The sequence below is a fragment of the Acinonyx jubatus genome, chromosome D2 (assembly GCF_027475565.1).
Source record: "Acinonyx jubatus isolate Ajub_Pintada_27869175 chromosome D2, VMU_Ajub_asm_v1.0, whole genome shotgun sequence".
Lineage (NCBI taxonomy): Eukaryota > Metazoa > Chordata > Mammalia > Carnivora > Felidae > Acinonyx > Acinonyx jubatus.
Window position 1 is genome coordinate 54474262 of NC_069393.1, and position 25541 is coordinate 54499802.

Below are 25541 nucleotides of genomic sequence, written 5' to 3' on the forward strand. Positions count from 1 at the left end.
CATTATCAATTTTCCATTACAGTTCCCACCGGGATTTTTCTTTCTTACACATTTCATATATTTATTTCTATGAGAGTAGAGTATGTGTAGTAGAGGGGTGTATGAAAATTTTATTTTTTGCTTTTATTTTGAGGCACCTTAGGAAAACCTCATGTGTACAAGAGAAGTATTAAAATAAATTATTTTGGGGTGTCTGGGTGGCTCATTCAGTTAAGTGTCCAACTCTCAATTTCAGCTCAGATCATGGTCTCACGGTTTGTGAGATCAAGCCCTATGTTGGTATTGATGCTGACAGCACAGAGTCTGCCTGGGATTCTCTCTCTCCCTCTCTCTCTGCCCCTCACCCACTCGCACATGCATGCGTTCTCTGTCTCAAAAATAAAGAAACATTTAAAATAAAATAAATGATCACAAGTTATAGAGAATATAGCTAAGGACATAATTATATAAGAAACCTAGCTTGGGGTAGTACTGTTCTTCAACATTGTTTTAACTGGAAGCTTCCTGAGAGTCAAAGCAGGTATGAAATGGGATAAGAAGGTGAATGCTTCAAAATGTTTGAGACTTTTGCCTGGGTGGCTCAGTCAGTTAAGCGTCCAACTTCAGCTCAGGTTGTGATCTCCCAGTTTGCAAGTCCAAGCCCCATGTCAGGCTCTGAGCTGTCAGCACAGGAGCCTGCTTCAGATACTGTGTCTCCCTCTCTCTCTCTCTCTCTCTCTCTGTCCTTCTCCCACTCACCTCTGCCTGTATATCTCCCTCTCTCTGTCTGAAAAATAAACATTAAAAAAAAAATGTTTGAGACTCTCTGGCCTTGGGGAGTCCTAGATTATTAACCCTGGAAAGTATAGTAGATCAAGTCTAATTCTGCCACTTCTCTGCCGCTTATGGAGAAGAAAACTGAAATCCAAAGAGGGTAAGTGATTTGCCCAATACTGGGCATCCAGTTAGCAGCAGAGCCAGGCAATAGGGTGTCCCTACCCCTCTTCATTGTCCTGTTTGGCATACTGCCAGACTCTGAGTCTTGAGTCTGTTACAGAAGTTTTCCCAGCATAAAAATCAGAGCACCACATTACTGGGCCAAGCAAAAGGCTAAGCGTACCTGAAAAGCAAACCCAAGCCATCCTGCACACACAGGATACCTCAAATCCCAAAGTTCACAAAGTCTAACACCAGATCAAAAAGTTATACTGGAGCCATAAGCCATCCTACTTCTTTCTCTTTCCCAGAATTCCACTTGTCCCTCCATATCCATTGATTCTGAACCACAGAGTTGCCACTAAGAAGCTTATTTTAATCTCCCATTAAAATAATCTCTTTCTGATGACAGGTTAGTTGTTCTCAGAACAGAAACACCCCTGTGAAACACGTCATTTGTCCTGAAACACTTAAAGCTAAAGTTTCATAGCATACTGAACCAGAGTCATTAGTAAAAAGTAAATGATTATAGGCAATCAATTTCAGGCACTACACATTGGATGCATTCAAACAATGTTAAAACAATCCTTTTTATCATGTAGTTTTTAAAATAACACCACTGGAATTTTTATTTATTTATTTATTTTTAAGTTGTTTCTTTATTGAGGGAGAGAGAGAGAGAGAGAGGGAATGAAAGTAGGGGAGGGGCAGAGAGAGAGGGAGAAAGAGAATCCCAAGCAGGCTCCACACTAGCAGATGCAGGACCCAAGCCCACGAAGCCCATGAGATCATGAGCTGAAACCGAGAGCCAGACGCCCAACCGACTGAGCCATCCGGGCGCCCCCACCACTGGAATATTTTAAAGAACCATCTGTTAGATCATGCAGCACGAGATGCCAGTGCAGTGCCAATATATCCATGGAGCTCTGAATGACTGGCCTGCCCACGAGATCATAATGGAGCACTGCACTGACCTAAGCACATCCACAGAAACAACCATTTGTGTTTCAGTTCTTTGTTAAGTGTAGGCAGATCAAAAATCCCTCAAAGGGACGACCTGCAATCATGCAAGATTGAATTATGTGCTTTTTCTATCATTGTGTCCTTCTGAAGTCAAGAAAAGCAAACCCTAGAAGAATTAGTTATCCAGGCCCCAGGCATTTCAGGTGAGACATCTTTCATATTAACACTAGTCATATTACAAATTAGCCAGGATCCCACGATGCTGAAAGATCTAGTCCTATTTATTGGTTTAGAGCTAGCAGCTTAGTCCTAGATAAAAAGTATCTAGGAAGCTATATTAGCTTTTTAAGGTCACTGAGTATTAGTGAATTCTTGATTCAGTTCATCGAATGAGATGGGGTGGATGAGCCAAATTAATGCCCAAGTCATAGCAGGGATAACTGAGCATAGTTAAATCAGCCCATAATTTTCCAGGCTTCTTGGCTGGTCTCAGGTATAAGAGATCTCAAGTGGCAAGAGAACAGAGATAAACACAAAGCCCACTCACAGCCCTCAGTGGGGCAAAAATAGAAAACAAAAGAGGAAGAAGAGCTGTGACAGGCCTCCATCCCAGAGCACGTCTTCCGTTACTGTTAATCGGAGTGTATGTCACACTTCCTGGGGCCACTGAAATCATTAGCCCCGGCAGAGAGGATCGGAATTGTCCCACCTTAAAAGGAGAAACAGGGCAAAAGACAGAAGCTAGGCTAGCGGGAAACTGAGAAGGATATTTCTCTATAAACACATTGTCCGAAATAGCACATTTTCAACAAAAATCTTAAGGTCAGTGACAATAAAATGGAAGTGGCTTACAAGCAGGAAGTCTGTGCCATCTGAAATGTCTGGTGGTGGGGGGGCCTGGACTGGTCATTGTTTTAGGGCTTGCTTATCTTTACTTGAGAAGACACCCTTACCTTCCGAAATGGCCTTCTTCACGGCCGCCACATAGGTCTCGGGCTCGTCCTCGCAGGTGAGCTCCTGCCAGTGCACCCAGTCTGGAAAGTAGTCCAGGAACTCCTCGCTGTCCTGCACTCCACAGAGCAGGCGCACCACACGGTGGGGGGGATGGAGGGCTCTCTGCAGCAGGGGCAGCAGGGCCGGCCGGCAGAAGCACTGCACCAGCTCCGCGGACAGCAGCACCACGATGCAGCGCGAGCTGAGGAAGAAGTTCAGGTCCTTGGCCGAGAAGGAGGCCTCGGGGCTCAGTCTGTAAGTCAGCGTCTTCTGGCTACGGACCTGCCGACTGGACAGAAAGAGGTCCTGGAGGTACTGGCACCATTCCTCGGCATCTGGGCCGTAGACGATGAGGATGTCACAACTTCCAACCGCCCCTGAGCAAGAACGAGGCACAGAAGCACGTTGACATACCTGCTCCTTTAGGGCTCCCATCACTTGCGACATAAACCACCCAGACCGGGGTCCTGGCACCCACAATCTTTCATAGTCTGCCCCTGGCATACCTGTCAAGCCTCTTTCCCTACTTAGAGCCTGTGTTCCAGCCCCGTCTCTGCCCAAATATACCATGCCTTTTCAGATCTTTACATAAGTCGTCACTTCTGATGCGTGCCCTTCCATCCACAGCCGATGCAGTATAAGATGGTGACGAGGAGGGGGAGGACGACAGCAACAGCAAGCTCTTTGTACAGAGCTTACTAGGTTCCAGATGTTCTTCTAGCACACTGCCCAGCAAACTCATTTAATTATCACAGCAACCTTGTAAGGTAGGTAATACCATTAGCCCCATTTTACAGATAAGAAAACTGAGGTGTGGCAGGTTACCTAATTTACCCAAGGTCCACAGCGGCAGAGTCAGAACTTGAATTCAGACAGTTTGGCAGAAGAACCTGGCTCCTTCCCAAATGCAGTGGTTATAAGCACAGGTATACAATCAGGTGGCCACAGTTACCATCCTGGCCCTGTGAATTATTAGCTGTGCAACTTTGGGCAGGTTGCTTAAATATTCTAAACCTCAGTTTATTCATCAGTAAATGGAAATACAATGGCAATACTTGTCAGTGTTTTGTGAGAATTAAATTAGATATTTCATATAAAGTGTGAAGCATAGTGCTTAGCATGTGGTAAACCCCCAATAATAGGTACCTGGTGTCATCATCCTCACAATAATAGAAACCGTTAGGGGCGCCTGGGTGGCGCAGTCGGTTAAGCATCCGACTTCAGCCAGGTCACGATCTCGCGGTCCGTGAGTTCGAGCCCCGCGTCAGGCTCTGGGCTGATGGCTCAGAGCCTGGAGCCTGTTTCTGATTCTGTGTCTCCCTCTCTCTCTGCCCCTCCCCCGTTCATGCTCTGTCTCTCTCTGTCCCCAAAAAAATAAATAAACGTTGAAAAAAAAATTAAAAAAAAATAGAAACCGTTAATGTAAACAGCAACCGTGGATGAATTAATGCTTTGATCAACATAAAACCATTCGTAAAGTGTCGCTCACCATACCTGTTTGTGACATAGGCTTCCTTCTTCTTCTCATAAAGCATAAATGCCAGAAACAGAGCCCAAAGCCTCAGAGAAGCAGGGAGTTAAAAAAAGCTTCTGGGAATCGCTTAGCTCCAACTCCTCATTTACAGATAAAAGAAACATTTCATCTGAGAAGATGAAGGGACTTGCTTCAATTCAAACTGAGCCTATTAGTCACAAAGCCAGGACTGAACCTCAGGTTGTCCCCTGGTCCCCTGTCCAGTCCTCTCATCTGTCCACCTGCTACCTCCCATCAGGGATTCTGTCAAGAATTTTATGAGTCTTAAAGCATATCTTCCAACTACCCAAAGTTCAAAGAAGCTTGTCTCTTCACATAGCTGTTACTACTGTTGAGAAGCCTCATCGCCCACTAACTCAACAAACTGGTCTCTGAGTTGGAAGGGGTGAGCACAGAGGAATCTCTAAGCATCCTCAATACAGTATGATACAAAACAATACAACAGGGATCCTTCCTCCCACTCAGTGAAGGCTCAAGTCTGGTGAAGCTTGGGAATCATCTAAGTTGGGGATTGTCACAATTAAACTACCCCTGGGCCACATTTCACTGAGTGGTTCCCGGCAGAAAGGCCAGAGGAGGGACTGGGGCAAGACCTGAGGCTGTAAACGCTGAAAACATCACAGGACGACTCCCCTTTCCCATCTCATGAACACCATATTCAGAGTAAAAACAATGACATCTAATACTAACCCAACACTGTTCTCATTTCCCCCAGGATAATGCTACCAAAATTTTTAAAGTAACAAATCAAAAAAAGTTTGTAGTTTCTTTTTGGAGCGTCTGCTTTTCTGGAGCCCTAATCCATTGCTAACCTAAAACCCAACAGACTCGCAATAGGAGCACATTGATCAGTCAAGGAGTACTATTGAAGGGGAGGTGTGCAAATTTTAAAAGAAGTCAGTTTAGAAGACAACATGGAAAAAAAAGGGGGGGGGTGCAGTCAGCAATTCTGACAACACCATGGACCTTTATGGCTCTACAGAAGACTCAGTTCTGAGCATCGTCTATTTCCCCAACTGTGAATAAAACCGTCCATCTTAGGCATGCTTCCACTGGTCCCAAAGCTCAAGAAGATTAAACACAAAATTTTAATGTATAGAAGGCAGGGTGACAGCCTTCCATAAAATGAAATCTTTGCTGATTGATCTTTTTTTTTTTTTTTCCTGTGTAACATAGTTCTTTGTACCTCAATGGAGAAATAATTTCAGGACTATGGAAGGGATAATATTGGCAAAGCGCCAGAACTATGGAGCTCACCCTGAGAAAAGTAGATTTAAGGCATCATAATACTTTTACCTTCTTTCCACCCCTCTTTTCTACATGATTGATTTCTCCTCTGAGGTAAATGTTCTTCTAAATGTAGGGGTGCCTGGGTGGCTCAGTTGGTTGAGCATCTGACTTCAGCTCAGGTAATGATCTCACGGTTCGTGAGTTTGAGCCCTGCGTTGGGCTCTGTGCTGACAACTCAGAGCCTGGAGCCTGCTTCAGATTCTGTGTCTCCCTCTCTCTCCGCCCCTCCCCAGCTCATGCTCTGTCTTTCTTCCTCAAAAATAAACATTAAAAAATACATTTAAAAAAAAAAGTGCAAAAGTAAAAAGCAGTAGCCACTAATACCCCCCCACCCATGCAGACAAATACACTAGCAAATATCATGTCAACAATTTTTACAAATGGGCTAGAAGGAGAATAAGATCTCAGACAGGGCTGGCTGTGGTCTCATACATTAGCGATGAAGCCACTGGTGATGTTTCCAATAGATGGTAAGGAAATAAGCAAGAGAGAAGAGAACTTCTGAGAACATAATAAGTACTCTTTCGATGGCAACTCAGCTCTTGGAGCGCTGACTGACTTAGCAGGAAAGCAGCCCTTCTTATAATCCCTTGACCCCGTGCCCATGAGCAATGTGCGCCACTTCTATGAGGAGACAGCGATCCAAAGCAAACCAACACTTTCAAATGACAAGTTCTGGGGTCACTGAGGGAGCGAGTATACTTTACACCCTGGATTCTGCCTCACCGTCACCTGCTCCTCTGTTAACAGCACAACGCAGTATCTACTGGGCATTAATAGACCTCTAGTCATTAAGGAAAGTGTAAATATTAATAATCAGGGAAACTGGGTGAGGAGTATATGAGAACTCTACTATCTTCACAGTTTTTCAATAAATCCAAAACTTTTAAAATAAAGATTTTTAAATACAAATTAAATTTAAAAAGTACTTAAGGGGGTTAAGCTCTTCTATAAGGAAAACATACAGAAAATATCTCATCCCTGGGATTCTGGTGTTACATTTGGCAACCCCCCCACCCCCACCCTGCACGCGCGTGCGTGAGCACGCGCACACACACACACACACACACACACACACACTCCTCTGAGCAAAAGTACTTGAAAAGGAAGTGGTTAGTGTTTCAGACTCATTAATATCACAGCCTACTTGGTCACCCACTTATGGTGTGACTTGAGACGGGTATACGACGTCTAAGCAAATTTTGCCTCAATGTAAATGAGGACAATGAAATCTATCGCCTTCTTAAATTTTGCTCTGCTACAGAAACTGAAGCTGGGGAAATTCTAAAAAAGTTCCAAAGTGGAAGTTAAAGTTCCTCCACAATGTGCTAAATAACAACACAGGACCAAACGCTTCATCAGCAACTCTCTCTTGTATGGGGAACAGCCTTTTCTTCAAGGATAATTCCCTTCCTGTAACCGTAGATCACTTCCTCACATGTGCCAAATCAATTCTTTCAGTTTTGTTTGTTTATTATGAGAAATTAAATACATGGTCCAACAGGAGTCCATAAATCCTAAACAGGGGTGCCTGGGTGGCTCAGTCAGTTAAGCGTCTGACTCCTGGTTTTGGCTCAGGTCATGATCTTGTGGTTTTGTGGGTTTGCACGCCACGTTGGGCTCTGCACTGACAGCGCAAAGCCTGCTTGGGATTCTCTCTCTCTCTCTCTCTCTCTCTCTCTCTCCCCCTCTCTCTCTCTCTCTCTCTGTCTCTCTGCCCCTCCCCCCACTTGCACTGTTGCTGTCTGTCTCAAAATAAATAAACTTTAAGAAGATATTTTTTTAAAAAGCAAAAGAAATACAGTGACTGAAAGAGAGGTTCCTTAGAAAGATTCAGAATCCACCTGAGAAAAGAACAGGGAGGAAGTGCCAGGGAGCTTTTCAAATTACCAGTCCAGACCATTTTAGTCTATAGGTGATTCTGGTTCCCTGTTCATCTGTCTTAATAAGCACCATACTGAAGAGGGATGTGAACTAGGAAGATGACTAGGATAAGGAGGGATCTAGATAATGATTCATGTGAGGAGCTTCCAGACTCTAAAGGTTTCAAGTTCAGAGACTTGACAGGAATATTAAGGGACCTCAAGAATCAGATGAGAATTAAGATCACAAAAAATTAAAGGTACCTTCAAACCCTCTTATCTTCTAAGTCTAGAGGTAGTAGAAAAGTCTGGAGATGAGAGAAACCTCAGAGAAAAAGAGCAGGAAAAGGTATGCAAGCTTTCTTCAAATATCTGGAGGCTGGCACATGGAGGAAAGGAATCTGGTCTTCACTCAGCCACAGACTTGGTCACTTTGGAAAGTCACTTATGACCTCTGTGTCTCCTCTCTCTCATGTGTAAATGCAAGAGATGCCATCAGGAGCATAGAGATATTCCAGGGTAGGCTCATTCCATTTTATTTTATCTTGCTTCTCAAGCTCTTTCAAAACCAGGGAGCCAAGATTCTCCTTGATTTCAGCAAGCAAAGATGTCTTTCAAAAAATAAAATCCTGGGGCACCTGGGTGGCTCAGTTGGTTAAGTGTCTGACTTCAGCTCAGGTCATGGTCTCACGGTTCGAGATTTCCAGCTCCGCGTTGAGCTCTGTACTGACAGCTCAGAACCTGGAGCCTACTTCAGATTCTGTGTCTCCCTTTCTCTCTGTCCCTCCCTGCTCCCTCTCTCTCTCTCAAACATTAAAAAAAATGTATTAAAAAAATTATAAAATAAAATAAAATACTAATGCTTACCCTTTAGTAGAAGGAAATTTTTTTTCAATATATGAAATTTATTGTCAAACTGGTTTCCATACAACACCCAGTGCTCATCCCAAAAGGTGCCCTCCTCAATACCCATCACCCACCCTCCCTTCCCTCCCACCCCCCATCAACCAAGTAGAAGGAAATTTTAAAAGACCACACAATTCAGCCTTCAAAAGGAATGTCATGCTGAGACATGCTACAACTTGGATGAACCTTGAAAACATTACGTTATATGAAAGAAAACACAAAAGATGACACACTATATGATCCCATTCATACAGAAGTCCTGAGCATGGAAATCTATAGAGACAGAAGATAAAACATAGGGCTGGGCAGGAGGAGGGAGTGGGAGGGTGATAGCTAAAGCATACAGAGTTTCTTTCTCCCTTTTTTAAAATTTCTATTTCATAATCTGTACCTCCTTCACTCATTTCTCAAAATGGGTTTCTTTTTGAGGTGATGAAAATGTTCTAAAATTGACCATAGTGATGCTTGCACAGATCTGTATAGATACTAAAAAAACCACTGAACTGTATACTTTTTGTTTGTTTTGTTTTTAACTGGATACTTTAAATGGGAAAATTGTATGGTATGTGAATTATATCTGAATAAAACTGTTTAAAATAAAAAGGAGGAGGAGGAGGGGAAGAGGAGACGGAGAGGGAGGAAGAGGACAAGAAGCAGAAGACCATATGGAAGAGTGCCCTAGATGACTCCAGACCCTATAGTAGTTTGGCAAGAGGTAGTCGGTCTCACTACCACCATGGACCCTTGTACCTCCAGACCTCAGAGAGCCCCAGGGACCCACCCCAGAGGCCCAACTCCTACTTACAGAACCTAAAGTGGGTCTCACCACAGAGTGTGCTGACAGCAAGAGAGTCTGAAGCCCTAACCATCACAGATGTCTGCAGAAGCCACTACAGAGCCCATAAATAGCCCCAGGTTTGGCCACTGGGTTACAGTCCCCATCTTCTAGCCCCTTTGGCCATGCCCAACTGGAATCATACACATAGGACACTGGAAAAAGATTTGCTCTGTCTCCTCTGTCCAAAGGTTCTCTCACTTTGCTGCTTCTTGGACTTAACAGCCTAGGGCCTGTTCTCAGCCACGGCAGGAGGTGGGAGTTTCACCGACCTCATCTCCTACTTCTCCCCAATCACCCACCTATTCCACCACTTGCTCTCTGTTCCTTAAATACACCATATACCCCCATCTATTGTTCCTCTGAATGGAGCACTCTTCCCCCACATGACCCCTCCTTTCAGATCTTTGCTCAAATGTCCCTTTCTCCATAAGGCCTAACCTGGCTACCTCATTTAAAATTATAAACCCAACAGTAGAGGGTAGAGTACCCCCTCTACTGTTTTCCCATTGCTCTTAATCATATCATGTGCTTTCCTTATTAAGCACATTGCCTGCCTTTCCCCAGCATTCCATAAGCTCCATGGGAAAATGACTTATGCCAATTTTGAGTATTGAATATACACCTGACACCTAGAAGGTGCCTAGAAACCATAGGCATGCAACAAATATGAGCTGAATGAATGAATTTCCTCTAGATAACTGCTTCAGCTTTCCTATATAACTGTGGACTATGACCTCACTATTACCACAATACAGCTTCTTCTAACCTCCAGAGCCCCAGTTGAGAGCCAGAAGGCTAAAAGCTAACTGCTTTCCCATTCCCTTTAAAGAATGAGCTTATATTACCAATCTAATAAAACTGTTACCATTGGCCTTCTCTCCTGCTTCCAAAACACCATCAATTAGAAGGCTGAACCTCAGGGGATATGGGGAGAGCTGGCTCTTCATTCAAGCATCTGCCCACATCCTTCAAGAACAGTGTCTTCTCCTGCTGACTAGATTTTAGTTTTCAAGGGGCGTTTACATCCTGTTTATACATGTTATCTCTACTAAAACATGACAAAGTGGTCTAAGAAAATACAAGTAAACCTATTTGCCAACACGGCAACTCTAGTCTTCTCATTTAGTAATTCCCTGTTAACTTACTGATTTCCTGTGCAAGACTGTAAACTCCCTGAGAGCAGAGACTCGGCTGTCCTGGTCACCACTGAGAACACACTTAGGGGCACAATAACCATTACAGTGCATAGTAAGTGCTCCTTAGTCATCTTTATTCTTTTTTTTTTTTTTTAGTCATCTTTATTCTTATCATCACTATGTGGTTGGTCCTGGATATCAGAGGCTAGCATTGACAAGTGTATACACCCATGAATGACAGAAGAACCCAAAACTAATGGAAAATGACTCCTGCCACCTTTCGATGGGTAGATTACCCAGTGGCCTCCACTCTTCCCCATTCCCCAAAGTTCTGCAAAAACACAAGAAAAGTAAAGCCAAAAGAATGTTGTTTCTAGATTCCTATCAAAATTCCAGATGAAAAACAAAAGCCTAGGAAGGGCAAGTGGCCCAAGCCACCTTCAATCACACAGCGCCCACCAGGGACAGCCTGAGCGCCCCCTATTGGTCCAGTGCGGCCCTCAGAGAAGCATTTCCCAGGCGCAGACAACGCGGCTTGTTTCTACTGGACGCCGGTTCACACAACTGCAAGAGCCGGGCAAACGACCCTCAGAAGCAACTAGAGCCAGTGACGGCGGGAGAAACGGAGACTTAGAAGACGGGAGACAGGAGAGGTGCAGATGGGGACTGAAGAGAATCGCGCGACAGGCCGGGAAGGGGGATGTGGGAAAGCCAGGACGCGAGGTTTGCGCCGGGGAAGCGGGAAAGAGCAGAAAGCACGCGGGAAAGAGCAGGAAGCACACAGTCCCGCACCGACGTAGCAGAGCCGGGAGCCGGGTGGCGCTCGGACAGCTGTGGGGGGGCGAGACGGCCAGCCAGCGGGGAGGCTCGGGAGAAGGGCCCGGGCCTGCCTACGCACCTGAGGCTGCCATGGCGCGGGCGCAGCTCACCTGCCCCGCTCGCTGCGTGCGCGGGGCCGGGCCGGGCGGCGTCCCGGGGCGCGGGGCGGCAGGGGCGCCGGCTCGGCGCAGCACCAGCCGCCGCTCTGGAGCTTCCTCCACACCGGCTGGGAGGGCCGGTCGCGGGGGCGTGTCCACAGGGCCCGCCCCGCCTGCGGGGCACGGCCCGCGCGGCACCTGCACCCGCGGCCGTTGGGGAGGGGAAGTGAGAACCCCCACCCCACACTGGCCGGGCCGTGGGCCTGCTACCCGCGCGGCCCTCGCTGCTGTGTCCCCAGGAGGTAGGGGGCGTCGCGCCACGTGCGCCCCACTCGCGGCGAAACCAGCCCGCCGGCCACCAAAGGGCAGCCCCAGCTGAAGAGAGTGTTGGGGGCAGCGGGGGGAGAGGGGAAGGTTGACCTGCCTCAGTGACCTTGGGCGGGGGTGTATCTCAGCACAGCTGGCCAAGCCATCTCCCCATCCCCTGGGGCTTTCTCCCTGAGCTGCTACCAGGGCAGGAAAGGGGAGGGCGCAGGAAGGGGAAGAAGCACCTTCCCTGGCACCTGGCCCTGGGTGCTTGGCGTTGCCCTTGATTACCCTTCAGTGACTTTTCTGTAATTCCTTGGACCTGGTCTCCTGATGGCACATAAGCATTCATGATTATCTCCTATGGTAAATGCATGATGCAGTTACTGCCTTTCATGGCTTTGAGATGGCACCTATGGCTCTGTTAATGTCTGAGCTGAAGAAACAAGCCAAAGGCCTTGAGTGGATGCCCACAGGGAGTCAATGCTCCCCGAGGTTCCAGCAGGCCTGAGTCCAGAGCTAGAGCTCTCCATTCACCCCTGCACTCACTTGCTGCTCTTTGCTCTCCTCCCTTTGCCTGCTTCTATAATTGATCTGAACCCTTGGAGTTCTGTGCCCTTGGAGTCCTCAAAAATGCAGAGTCTAGAAGACATATCCAGAGAGCGGAGATGAAGGAAAGATAGGACTCAAGTATAGGTGGAAATAAATGAAATGGATTTAGGAATGGAAATAGGGCTGAGGCCTATAATTATAATTTTTTACTGCTGCCATAACAAATTACCACAAACTTAGTGGCTTAAAATAACACAAATTTATTATCTTCCTGCTCTGGATTTCAGAAGTCCAACAGAAGTCCCGCTGGGCTAAAATCAAAGTTATCAGCAGGGCTGGGTTCCTTTCTAGAGGCTCTAGAAGAGATCCATTTCTTTGCCTTTTTCGACTTCCAGAGTCTACCCACATTCCTTGGCTCATGGCTCCCTTCCTCTATCCTCAGAACCAGAAACATAACCTCTCTTTGAGCCAGCTTAGAATATCACATCTCTCTCTGACTCTCTGACCTCCCTTTTCCACTTTAAGGACATTGATCCCACCCAGATAATCCAGGAAAATCTCGCTTTTTTAAGAGACACTTAAAATACCTTAATATTTTCTTAATATTAATTAAGAAATTCTTAATACTAATTACTCAGCCTACCACAGGCCTGAAATTCTGAAAGAGGAAATGAGCTCCAAACCTGCTAAGCCTCACAACCTGTTCCCCATGTTCAGGACCTTTTGGCCTCCAGATCAGGTTAGCTGCACCTCCTCCCCTTACCCCCACCTCCCATCATGCACTGTCACAGCCCTGTACTGTTCTTTTGTAGAAATTATATAGCTATTTTTCTGCAACTACTTATGTTAGTTTGTGTCTCCACCATTGAACTATAAGCCCCTCAGAGGCAGAATCCAAGTCTGTCTTTTTCACCATGGAACCTCTAGCACTTGGAGCCAACTCTGGCACAGAGAATATTAATATGCTCAGCAAGTATTTGAATGAGTGAATTACTGAATACGGCCAGGAAAGCCTTAAATTTGAGGCCCAAGGATAGAAGGGAATTTTCAGGCACTGAAAATCACTGAACTTGGGGGAGGGGGAATATAAGATGTCAAAAATAGGCTGTATATAATAATAAAAGCCATCAGAGTAAGGAAAACGGTGAGCTGAAGTTTGGAAATGTTGAGGTTGATGTGCCCATGGGATGTCCTAGAGGCTCTGTCATTGCAGGAGAGATGAGTGCCTAGGACTAGCCAGGATGTCAAATACCCATGGAGCTGAAGGTGCGTGAGTGGATGGGGGAGAGAGGATAAAGAGCAAGAGCCTGGCCTCAAGGGCAGAACTTGGGGTGAGAGCCATGCTCTGGGACCACAGGAGACCAGAGTAACTAGAGGTGGGATAAAAGGCAGGCCAGAATAAGCAAGAGGCCAAGGAAGAGGATTTAAGGAGAAGGTTGTCAACAGTGTGGATCGCTGTGAGGAGTCTGGGAAAATGAGGTCTAATGTAAAGATCTCCAAAGTCCCCTGGTTCCTCATGTGCACAGTGAGGGCATTCCAGCTCAGAAAATGCTAGGTAGGGCTCTATGGTTCTCTCTGGAGAACCTCACCTGAACCCTGTGTACCTGTTCTGAACATTCCTTCACTCTTCGCGAGCCTAGGGACCCAGCTAGTCTATATTTCTCTTTGGACTCATTCCTACTGAGGGTATATTTGTCCATCTGAGGTCATTTCCTCTGACAGCCCTACTATCCAAAGGTATGGTCCTCCTTCCAGGTCCAGATGTTAGGGAGTGAAAGCCCTTTTCTGCTTCCTAACCAAGAGAATCTGCAGAACTTTGAACTGAAGGAATACTTCTATGGTTCTTATGACTCTTAGAGGGCATCCATCAGTTGTGGGTAAGGTCTCCAGTGCTGGGTCAGTAGTCCAAACTCTGAACACTCCCACTGCTACCCAACACAGGCCTCTGGAATTTGGCTGGGAAGGGGACTTAGAGGCCAACATTCCCTCAAGGTGCTAGTCCCCGATACTGGCAATTCTACCCGGTTTCTCTGTAGAGCAGGTGGGGTTGAGTTGGAGGAAGTGGTATCTGTTTTTACATCTCCATTTGACAGTTTTTACAGAATGTGGAGGGGAGGGCAGTTGCCCCTCTGGAAGGCCTCACTCTGTCCCTATGTGTTGGCTCTCGGGGCAAGCTGTGCAGTCAGCGTCTCCAGCACGGGATGGCTCACAGATGGCTTCTAGCCAGAATGGAGAACCCACACATGACTGCCACCCCACCCTCTTGTTGGCTTGGTAAATAGGAGAGGCCAGAGAGATGAATATATGTTATCTAAAGAACAGAAGGATGAGGAGTGGGGAAGAAATCCCTGACTCTTACATCTTCAAGATGTTATTTCATAATCTCTCAGGCCTAAGGACCAGAGTCTTTTTCTTTGGTTGTCAAGACCCACTTACTAGGACAGAAGGTAGAGATGGAGGAGTATACTGCAGCAGGTGCTTTTTTTAATGTTTATTTATTCTTTGAGAGAGAGAGAGAGAGAGCACAAGCAGGGGAGGGGCAGAGAGAGGGACACACAGAATTCGAGGCAGGCTCTGAGCTGTCAGCACAGAGCCCAACACAGGGCTCGAACCCACGAACCGTGAGATCATGACCTGAGCCGAAGTCGGACGTTTAACAAACTGAGTCACCCAGGCGCCCCTGCAGCAGATACTTTTAATTCCCCTTAATTCTCTTAACTATCCTATGAGGAAGATGCTAATAGTATACCCATTTTATAGAATAGAAGGTTAACTATCTTTGCCCACGACACACAGCTAGTACATTGCAGAGCTGAGTTCTGAACCCAAACAGCCTGACTACGGAGTCCATGTTTCTGCCTACTAGATTATGTGGTAAACGCTTGAAGCAGGCCCTGCTGTGATCTAAGAGCCACACAAGTCACTGGCCTGTGTTGGCATCACCTCCAGTTGCAGGTGGGCAGGGCAAGAGCTCTGTTACTCTGTTACCTGTGAGTTCCCCCTGCTCTGCCAGGAGTACCTTGTGCTCATGAACCACAAGCATCAGGAAAGGCCCCTCGTTGGAGTTCCCCTGGCATCCCCTACTTCCCTGTCCCCTTCCCTGTCTGTGTCTCATCAGACCTTCAGCCCTTTGGGAGCAGGCCGTGTCTCTGACTCCACTGCATTTCCAGCTCCTAACACAGGCTCCAGCACACAGCAGGTGTTCAACAAGCATTGCTTATTTTTAAATCATCAAGGCCAACCTGCCCATTTTACAGATAAAGACACTGATCACACAGCTAAAGCGACCTGCCCAGGGTCCCACAACCCTCATCTGAGGGGCTCATTCCTTGCTTTGTTCAAGAGTTCTGAGAGACTGTGCACATTCGTACATGTAGGGTGGAGTATGTGAAGACTGAATTACATGGGACGGGCTGGTAGGCCATCACAGGTGGGGACAGGGAGAAAGAGTTCCAGGGTACCAGGTGCCTGGTTTAGCCTTGCCAACACCCTGGATTTATAAAGACTGCTGTCATTTCTACCTGCTCAAGACAGTTTCAGCCCAGCCCAGTGGACCCAGTAAAGACTGCCTGAGGACATTGGTAGCTTTTTAGGAATAGGTAGCTTTGCAGACAAAACCTAGAAGCCTACCCTCTTCAAGAGAGAGGTCTCCTTCCCTAGTCACCAAAATGGCCACTCCCTATGCCATAGCCCAAGGGCCCCTCACCAGGCCACTTTGAGCAAAGGCTCCTTGAATCTCAAGTTCTTAGAAACAAAATATTCTTGGGAATCTGCTGGGTGGCTAACTCTACTCCAAGTGCTGTCACTTACTCAGCTTTCATGAATCTTTACCTCAAGCCAGTGAGGTAACCATATTAGTATCATCCCACTTTACAGGGGAAGAAACTGAGGTTCCAATAAGGTAATTCACCTGACCCATGGTCACTTGGTTAATAAGCATCAAAACGAGATTTTTTTTCCCGTCTTTTTTTTTCAATTTTTTTTTAACGTTTATTTATTTTTGAGACAGAGAGAGACAGAGCATGAATGGGGGAGGGTCAGAGAGAGAGGGAGACACAGAATCTGAAACAGGCTCCAGGCTCTGAGCTGTCAGCACAGAGCCTGACTTGGGGCTCGAACTCACAGACCGCGAGATCATGACCTGAGCTGAAGTCGGACGCTTAACCGACTGAGCCACCCAGGTCCCCCAAAACTAGATTTTTAATTCAAATCTACTTGTTACAAAAAAGCTACCTCTTTTGCCATAGGTTACGATCCAAAAGCTATGTCAGCTCTTCTGTGCTGGTTCCATGACCCCCAACCCAAAATTAATCTTAGTGACAAGAAAAAGCAGTGTCATAAAGATTGCTGGTTGTCCACCCATTCCTCCCCTTGTTTCTTAGTAACAGTATCCTAATTTCATTTGGGGCAGCAAGGTTCCATTCCCCAGCCTCTCTTGTAACCAGGAGGAATTCAGTAAGTTGTAAACGGAAGTCATTGTCCAGAGAGGTTCTTTATAGAATGTTTAAGTCTTTCACCCTCTCTTTTTAGTTTTCCCTTTTGCCTTTCTCCTCTTCTTTTAGTTCCTGCCAAGAAAGTGAACGGGATGACGAGACCCAACAGTCCTCTTAGATTCTGAGGTGACTGTGTGAACAGAAGCCATGTGCTAAGGACAGTGGGGCAGAAAGATGAGCAATCTGGTTCTCTAACTGACCGTGGAACACCCAACAAGCCCCAGGTTTCACCCCCCTGAACTCTTTTACATGAAAGAGAAACACATACATCTCTGTCTTATTTGAGACATGATTATTTACATGTCCTGCCGTATGTAACCAAACCAAATTCTTTACTGATACGTGCACGGAAGTTAGTATTTATTGAGCACTGACCATAATCCACCAACTTCCTAATGCTCTCGCAATTAATCCTTGCAAAAACTCTACATAACAGGTATTATCCCCACTTTGCAGATGAAGAAGCTGAGATTCAGAGATGTTGGGTAATTTTTCCAGAATCATTCAGCAGGTAGCAGAACTGGAGTCCAAACCCAGTTCAGTCAGAGTTCAAATTCCAAGGTCCATAGCACCATGACACAGTGGATGCTTTCAGAGAGTTCATTAAAAATACCTTCTGGGACGCCTGGGTGGCTTGGTCAGTTAAGTGTCTGACTTAGGCTCGGGTCATGGTCTCACGGTTCATGAGTTCAAGCCCCAAGTCGGGCTCTGTGCTGACAGCTCAGAGCCTGGAGTCTGCTTTGGATTCTGTCTCCCTCTTTCTCTGCCCCTCCCCCACTCATTCCCTCTCTCTCTCTCTCTCTCTCTCTCTCTCTCTCTCTCTCTCTGTCTCTCCCTCTGTCTCTCTGTCTCTCTCTCTCTCTCAAAAACAAATAAACATTAAAAAAATATTTTCTAAAGTACCTCTTGAGGACACATGGTGCTTTCAAGGTGGGGAGGAGTCACCCTTGAACCCTCAGTACTTCAAGCCACGTGCAGATGGTGCCTTCATCTGTGCATGAAAGCATGTCTTGCACATTTTCTACTTCTGCCTTCTGAGGTGCTGAAGCAGAAAGTCTAGGCAGCTGTGATAAAAATTTTAGGACTTGGCCTCATAGACTCAGAGTGTAACAGTTGGGAAAGACCCTGAGAGGTCATTATTGGACACGTGTGTCAACTAAGGCCAAGAGAGGCAAAGTGACCTTTCTAACATTATACATTGAATTGGAGGCAATACCAGGACTAGAATTCCAGTCTTAATTCCTAGTCTGGAGGGATTTTGGTTTTTTTGTTTTGTTTTGTTTTGTTATTGTTTTTTAAAGCTATATCTGACCACTTGCATTTTCCACTACCAGTAAAAAAAACAAAAAAAAACAACAACAAAAAAAACAAATGTAGAGTCTTTCCTTGATCTGATGCTTTAACTTGGTAGTTCTTTCCCATAAATCTATCATAAACTCCTAAAAGGTTAAACCAATCTTGGATGCCTAGGATAAGCCCCATTTGATCATGATGTATCATCCTTTTTATATGTTGCCAACTTACTAACATTTTGTTAAGGAATTTTGCATCTGCGTTAAAGATGGATATTAGTCTGTAGTTTTTTTTCTTTTTTTGTAGTATGTTTTGTTAGTTTTTGGTGTCAGGGTTAATATGGCCTCATAAAACATGTTTGGGAGTATTCATTTTTTTATTTTCTAATAAAGATTGGTATTATTTCTTTCTGATAAGTGTCTGATGGAATTAACCATTAAAACTATCCAATATCAATTTCCTCAATAGTATAGGGTTATTTAGATTTTATACTTTATCTCTACCAGTATAGGTAAGTTGTGCTTTTCAGGTGATTCGTCCACTTAATCTAAGTTTTAAAATTTTACTGATATGAAGTAGTTTACTATATTCCCTATAATCCTTTTAAAGCCTGGAGGATTTGTAATGATAGCCTCTCTTTTATTCCTGATACTTGAAATTTGTGTCTTCTCTTTCTCTTACTCTCTCTGACTCTAGATAGATGTTTGTTAAATTTCATTGGTTTTTCCAAAGAACCAGCTTTTGGTTAATTTTTCTATTGTTTGTTTTTGACTTTGTTGCTTTCTGCTCAACATTATTTTCTTCTTTCTACTTACTTTGGGTTCGCTTTGCTCTTATCTAGCTCCCTAAGGTTGAAAGTTTGGTGATTGATTTTATTCCTCTCATCTTTTCTTTTCTTTTTTTAATTTATTTAATTAATTTATTTATTTTTACAGGAAGAAATTATATTTAGTACAATTTTTTGGAATCCCTATTCCATAAAATTATGCCAGTACATTTTGGGAAAGATGTTTTTTAAGCATGTGACATTCCTAGTGTTTCAATATCCTTCTATCTTTTCTAATATAAAAATTTAGGGGTGCCTGGGTGGCTCAGTCGGTTGAGTGTCCGACTTCAGCTCAGGTCACGATCTCGCGGTCCGTGGGTTCGAGCCCCGCGTCGGGCTCTGGGCTGATGGCTCAGAGCCTGGAGCCTGCTTCCGATTCTGTGTCTCCCTCTCTCTCTGCCCCTCCCCCGTTCATGCTCTGTCTCTCTCTGTCTCAACAATAAATAAAACGTAAAAAAAAAAAAAAAAATTTAAAGCTATGAGTTTCCCCTAATTCAATGCTTTAATTGCATCTTCCCAGTTTTGATATCTTGTATTTTCATTATAACTTAGTTCAAAATATTTTCTAATGTCCCCTGCGATTTCTTGTTTGAGCCATGGGTTATTTAAAAGTGAGTCAATCTCCAAATATTTGGGTTTTTAACAAATACATGCCTTACTGTTACCGATTTCTAACTTAATTCCATTATGGTCAGAAAACAGACTCTATCTGACTTCAACTTTTCTAATTTATTGAGATTCATTTTATGAATCTATAATCTATCTTGGTGAACGTACAATATGATTTGAAAAGAATATGTATTCTGCAGTTGTTGGATAGATTGTCAATTAGCTCACGATGACAGTGTTTTTCTGATCTTCTACCTCTTTACTAATTTTTGTCTAGTTTTATCAATTGCTGAGAGATGCATGTTCAAATATCTGAGTGTGGTTGGGAAATTTTCTAATTCTTCCTTTAATTCTGTCCATTTTTCTTTCATGTTTCTGAACTTCCATTATTAGGTACTATTAGGCACATACACATTTAGACTATTATATCTTTCTGATGAATTAAGCTTTTTTATCTCTAGTAAATACTCTGTAAATACTTGTATCTATTTATGGTAATTCTCTTTGCTTAACATTTACTTTATCTAATGCTAATATAGCCATCTTATCATTCGTATGCTTACTGTTTACATAGCAGGTTACTTTCAACCTACCTGCATCTTAATACTTCACTTTTATCTCCAAAGTAAACAGCACATAGTTAAGTTTTTTGTTTTTGTTTTTTTTTGTTGTTCTTGTTCTTTTTTTGTTTTTTGTTTTTATCGATTCTGGCAATCTATGACTTTCAATTGGAGTATTTAATCTATTTACACTCAATGTAATAATTACTATGGATAGATTTAGGTCTAACATTTTACTATTTATTTGTTATTTGTCCCTTCTGTATTTTAGTTTTCTATACCTCCTTTCCTGACTACCTTCATTAATTGGATATATTTAAGAATTCCATATTTGTTTATTTGCTATTTAGCTCAACCTTTTTTGAGTTAACTTTTTGTTATCATTCTAGGGATTAAAATATACATTCTTAATTTTTTACAGTTTACTTCGAGTTAATATTTTACTGCTTCTCCTAAAATGTGAGAAATTTGCCATCATTTGGAACCATTTACTGTCCCCTCAACCCCTTACTTTATGCTATAGTTGTTGTATGTATAACGTCTACAAATTCTTGATACGAACATTCACAAGACAATGTTAATAATTTTTGCATCAAACATTATCTTAATAAATATTACTTTAAAGAAATTAAGAGGGAAAATAGTCTTTTGTATTTACATATATTCTCCATTTCTGATGCTCTTTTGTCCGTCCTGAAGACTGAATTCTAATCTAATGTCAATTCCTTCCATCTTGATGAACTTCTTCTTGTATCTCTTGTAGTGCATGTTGGCTGGCAACAAATGTTCTAAGTTTTTGTTTAATTAAAATATATTTATTTAACTTTCATTCTTTTTTTATTTTTTTAAATTTTTTTTCAATGTTTATGTATTTATTTTAAGACAGAAAGAGACACAGAGCACAAGTAGGGGAGGGGTAGAGAAAGAGGGAGACACAGAATCCAAAGCAGGCTCCAGGCTCTGAGCTGTCAGCACAGAGCCTATTGCAGGGCTCAAACTCGTGAACCGAGTGATCATGATCTGAGACAAAGTCCGAGGCTTAACCAACCGAGCCACCCAGGCGTCCTTACTTAACTTTCATTCTTAAAGAATGTTTTTACTGGATATAGAAACCTAAGTTGACTTTTTTTTCTTACAGAACTTTAATGATATTTTTCTATTGACTCTGGCCTCCATTTTTTTCTGATGGTCAGTGGGCATTCAAATTATTACTCTTGTATATAATATATCATTTTTTTTCCTGACTACTTGCAATATTTTCTCTTTATCTTTAGTTTCAACAGTATAAGTTCAGATGTAGTCTTGTTTGTATTTATTCTGCTTGAAGTCAACTAAGCTTCCCAAGTCTGTAATCTTATGTATTTCACAGATTTGAGGAAATTCTGGCCATTATTTCTTTAAATATTTTTCTGCACCATGGTCTTTCACCTCTCTTCAGGATGCTCTTAACACATGTGTTAGACCTTTTGGTATTCTCCCCCAGATCCTTGAATCTCTGTTCGTTTTTTTGTTTTGTTTTGTTTTTGTTTGGTTTGGGTTTTTTTTTTTTTTTTTTGGTCTTTTTGTTTCTATTCTTCAAATCAGATCATTTCTATTGATCTATAGTCAAGTTCGCTGACCCTTTCTGCTGTCATCTCCAAAATGCTTTCAAGCCCTATCAGGGAATTTTTCAGTTCTAGAATTTCCATTTGGTTCTTTATCAACATTTCTATTTCTTTGCTGATAGTTCTTATTTTGTTGTTCATTTTGAGTATAGTTCTTATTTTGTTGTTCACTTTGAGTATATACTTTACATCCTTGAGTATAGCTATAATAGCTGTTTTAAAACTCTTATCTGCTAATCCCAACATGTAGTATATCTTTGGGGTAAGTTTTGACTGAATGCCTTTTCTCTTGATATGGATCCCATTTTCCCATTCTTTCATATGCCTCATAATATTGGATTGTACCCTAGTCACTGTAAATAATACTTATAGAGACTATGGATTCTACTTTGTCTCTGAAAAATGTTTTTCTTTTATTTTTTAAAGTTTATTTACTTATTTTGAGAGAGAGAGAAAGAGAGCATGAACAAGTGGGGGAGGGGCAGAGCAAGGGAGAGAGAAAGAATCCCAAGCAGTCTCCACATTCAGTGTGGAGCCCAATGAGGGACTTGATCTCACGACCCTGGGATCACAACCTGAGCAGAAATCAAGAGTGGGTCGCTTTACCAACTGAACCTGAAAAATGTTTTTCTAAAGCAGGCAATTATTTTGATTGGACTCAAATGCCCTTGTGATGGGCAGTGGCAAAATTCTCTGTCCAGTTCTGTTTGCCTTAGCTGGGCTGCTGGGAGTCTGCCCTGCACAAGTACAGTTCAGGAATTAGCAGAGGTTTGGGCAGAGTTTGGACTCTTGCTCTCTCCTTTTTGAGATAACCCTCCTCATTTTCCAGCTGCTGTATCCTTTGATTCTTCAAGATGGCTGGACTGTACATGATCTACCTCACAGGGCAAAACTGGGGCCTGCCCTCTAGCAAAAAGGTCTAAAACTGAGAAACCCAGAGCTGTTTCCTTCTACACGTTGACTCTCCATCCAATGTCTATCTGGTTTTTGTTGCTCTCTCGTGCCTTTAGCTACTTGTTTCTGTTTGTTTTGCCCAGAGCTTATCTGCTACCTGTAGGAAGGTTGGTCCCACAGAAGCTAGTCCTCCATTGTAGCGTCTCGAGCCCAATAAAAAGATAGATCAGTTGGACAGTTGCCTGAGGTACCACTCTGTAAGGAATGCTAAAACCACACAGGAATAAATCAGAAATATGGTGCCATTTAGCTCAATTTTCCATGGGTTACTTCTTATATAACAGATAAAACACTAGAGTCCTCAAGTGGACATTTAAGAACTAAAAAAGTCCATTGGTCCAGACATGTGTCTCGGTCAATGCATGTATGTATCTAACTCATGTGTTTTAAGTTGCATAATCCTCTATAGCACCTAATATATCAACTGTCCTCTGATGATGGACGGTCACATTAAGCTCTTTTTCTTCAGATTAGGGGCATCTATAGTCTGCTATAGTAAATTTTCTTGAATATATTTCTTTATATACTGGTATTATTCTTTCTGTAGAATACATTACAAAAAGTAGTATTTCTGGATTGAGGAATAGGTGCATTTTTTTTTAATGTTTTTATTTATTTTTGAGACAGAGAGAGACAGAGCATGAGCGGGGAAGGGGCAGAGAGAGAGGGAGACACAGAATCTGAAGCAGGCTCCAGGCTCCGAGCTGTCAGCACAGAGCCCGACGCAGGGCTGGAACCCACAAACGGTGAAATCGTGACCCGAGCTGAAGTCGGACGCATAACCGACTGAGCCACCCAGGCACCCCAATAGGTGCATTTTTAATACATATTATTATAATACTTTACAGAGATGCTGTAGAAATTCACATTCCATGCTCATATGGCTAGTCTTACCAATATTTTTTATTTTTGCTAATCTGATGGATCAAAATGCTATACTTTTATTGTGCTAATTTGCATTTTCTTGAATACCAGTGAGGTTAAGAATCTTTCATATCATTCATGATTTATATCTTTTTTTCTGGAAGTACCTATGGATATGCTTTGTCAAATTTTAATTGGCTTGTCTTTTTTTTTGGTTTGTAGGAGCTAAGGTACATTAGCAACATTCATCCTTTATCATGTATATTTTAAGTATTTAGTCTTTTGACTTTGTTTATAGTTTCTTTTGCTATACAAAAAAATGTGTTCATTTTTAAGAGATGATGTGACTATTATTTTAGGTGCTGACCCTTAGGGTTTCTAAGTTTTATCTTTCACATCAGAAAGTCTTCTTTACTTTATGATTTTATAAATAATTCCTTACATTTGTATCTAATATTTTTTTATTTTTCACATTTAGACTTAGAGTCCATCTGGAGTTTATTTTTGCATATGATGTGGAGTAGAAGTATCATCATATTTTCTTCCAGATGGATAGTCAGTTCTGCCAACACCATATATTAAGTAAACCATCTTTCTCCCTCTAAATTAAATGTCATCTTTATTTATATTAAGTCCTTGTTTGAATTTGTTTCTGGACTCTTTATTATTATTATTATTCTATTTGTATTGTTTATACCTATGCTATACATATGGTTTTATCATAATAGAATTACAGTAAGTTTTATTATCTGGTGTACAAGGTAGAAATTGTGTTTAGCTATTGGATATCTAAACATGGAAAACAAACAACAGAAACTTAAATAAGAAATAGATTTATTTCTATCCCGTAGAAGAAGTCTGGTATAAAGCGGCCAGCATAGTAGCATAGTATTATGTAGCGGGTAGCATAGTAGCACCATGAACCCGGGCTTCTTTAGGGCACCTGAGTGGCTCAGTCGGTTAAGCTTCAGATTCTTGGTTTCACCTCAGGCCATGGTCTCATGGTTCGTGGGTTCGGGCCCTGCTGGGGATTCTCTCTCTGCCTCTCTCTTTCAAAATAAATAAATCCACTTTTTAAAAAAATCACTAAAAACCCAAGCACCTTCATTATTCTGCCTAGCCATTCTTCTCAGTGGCTTTCAACCTCAGTCAGAACCTCCTTGTGCTCTAAGATGGTTGCTGAAGTTCCAGCCATATATCCCTTTATCCAGGCAGGAAGCAAACAGAGTGGGGAGGGGCCAGAAGGGCACATGCCAGCTGTCTGACACTTTTCTGGAAGTCACAACTAAAAAGTTTATTTACATCTTTATCTGTAAGGGAAGGAGACAGTGCTTGCTTCGGTAGCACATATACTAAAATTGTAAGGGAAGCAGAGAAATGAAGTCTTTTAGTTGCTGGATATTGTGTGTGAACCTGATTTGTCTCAGCTACATCTAGTAAGATAAGCCCTTCCTCCTCCCCATTTTTTTAATTTGTTTTTGTTACTCTCAGGCATTTATGTTTTTTAATTAATAGACTTTATTTTTAGAACAGTTTTAGATATCTAGAAAAATCAAACAGTACAGAGAGTTTGCATATACCCCCTTCCTATATACAGTTTCCTCTATCATTAACATCTTGCATTAGCGTGGTGCATTTGTTATAATTAGTTGGCCAATGGTGATATATTACTATTGACTAAAGTCCATAGTTTACATTAAGGTTCTCTGTATTGTACATTTCTATGGGTTTTGACAAATACATACTATCATGTGTCCACCATCACAACATCATATAGAATCATTTCACCACACTGAAAATCCACTATGCTTCACTTATTCATACCGCCCCAACACCCCTGAACTCCTGGTAGCCACTATTCTTTTTACGATCTCAATCATTTGGTTTTTCCCAAATGTCATGTAGTATGCAGCCTTTTCAGACTAGGAAAGTTTTGTAAGAAACTGCCTCCAAGTGGCTGTACCATTTTGCATTCCTATCAGCAGTGAATGAGAGTGCCTATTGTTCTGTATCCTCCCCAGCATTTGGTGTTATCGGTGTTTTAGATTTTAGACATTCTCATAGTTTTGAAGCAGTATTTCATTGTTGTTTTAATTTGCAGTTCCCTAATGATACACGATGTTGAA

The 25541-nt window shown here is 42.8% G+C and overlaps 1 protein-coding gene and 1 long non-coding RNA gene across 2 annotated transcripts in view; one reads left to right on the forward strand and one right to left on the reverse strand.

The window, feature by feature from the left end:
- Positions 1-11494, reverse strand: part of PIK3AP1 (phosphoinositide-3-kinase adaptor protein 1) — a 116728-nt gene extending 105234 nt beyond the window's left edge. The window contains exons 1-2 of the mRNA XM_027062733.2: positions 11336-11494; positions 2832-3248 (exon numbers count right to left, since the gene is read on the reverse strand). Of these exons, the coding sequence (XP_026918534.1) occupies positions 2832-3248; positions 11336-11348 (430 nt within the window). The 5' untranslated portion in view covers positions 11349-11494. The remainder of the gene's footprint in view (positions 1-2831; positions 3249-11335) is intronic.
- LOC113600248 (uncharacterized) overlaps positions 10885-25541 on the forward strand; it is a 69580-nt gene continuing 54923 nt past the window's right edge. Inside the window, exon 1 of the long non-coding RNA XR_008292345.1 lies at positions 10885-11090. This is a non-coding gene — a long non-coding RNA (uncharacterized LOC113600248). The remainder of the gene's footprint in view (positions 11091-25541) is intronic.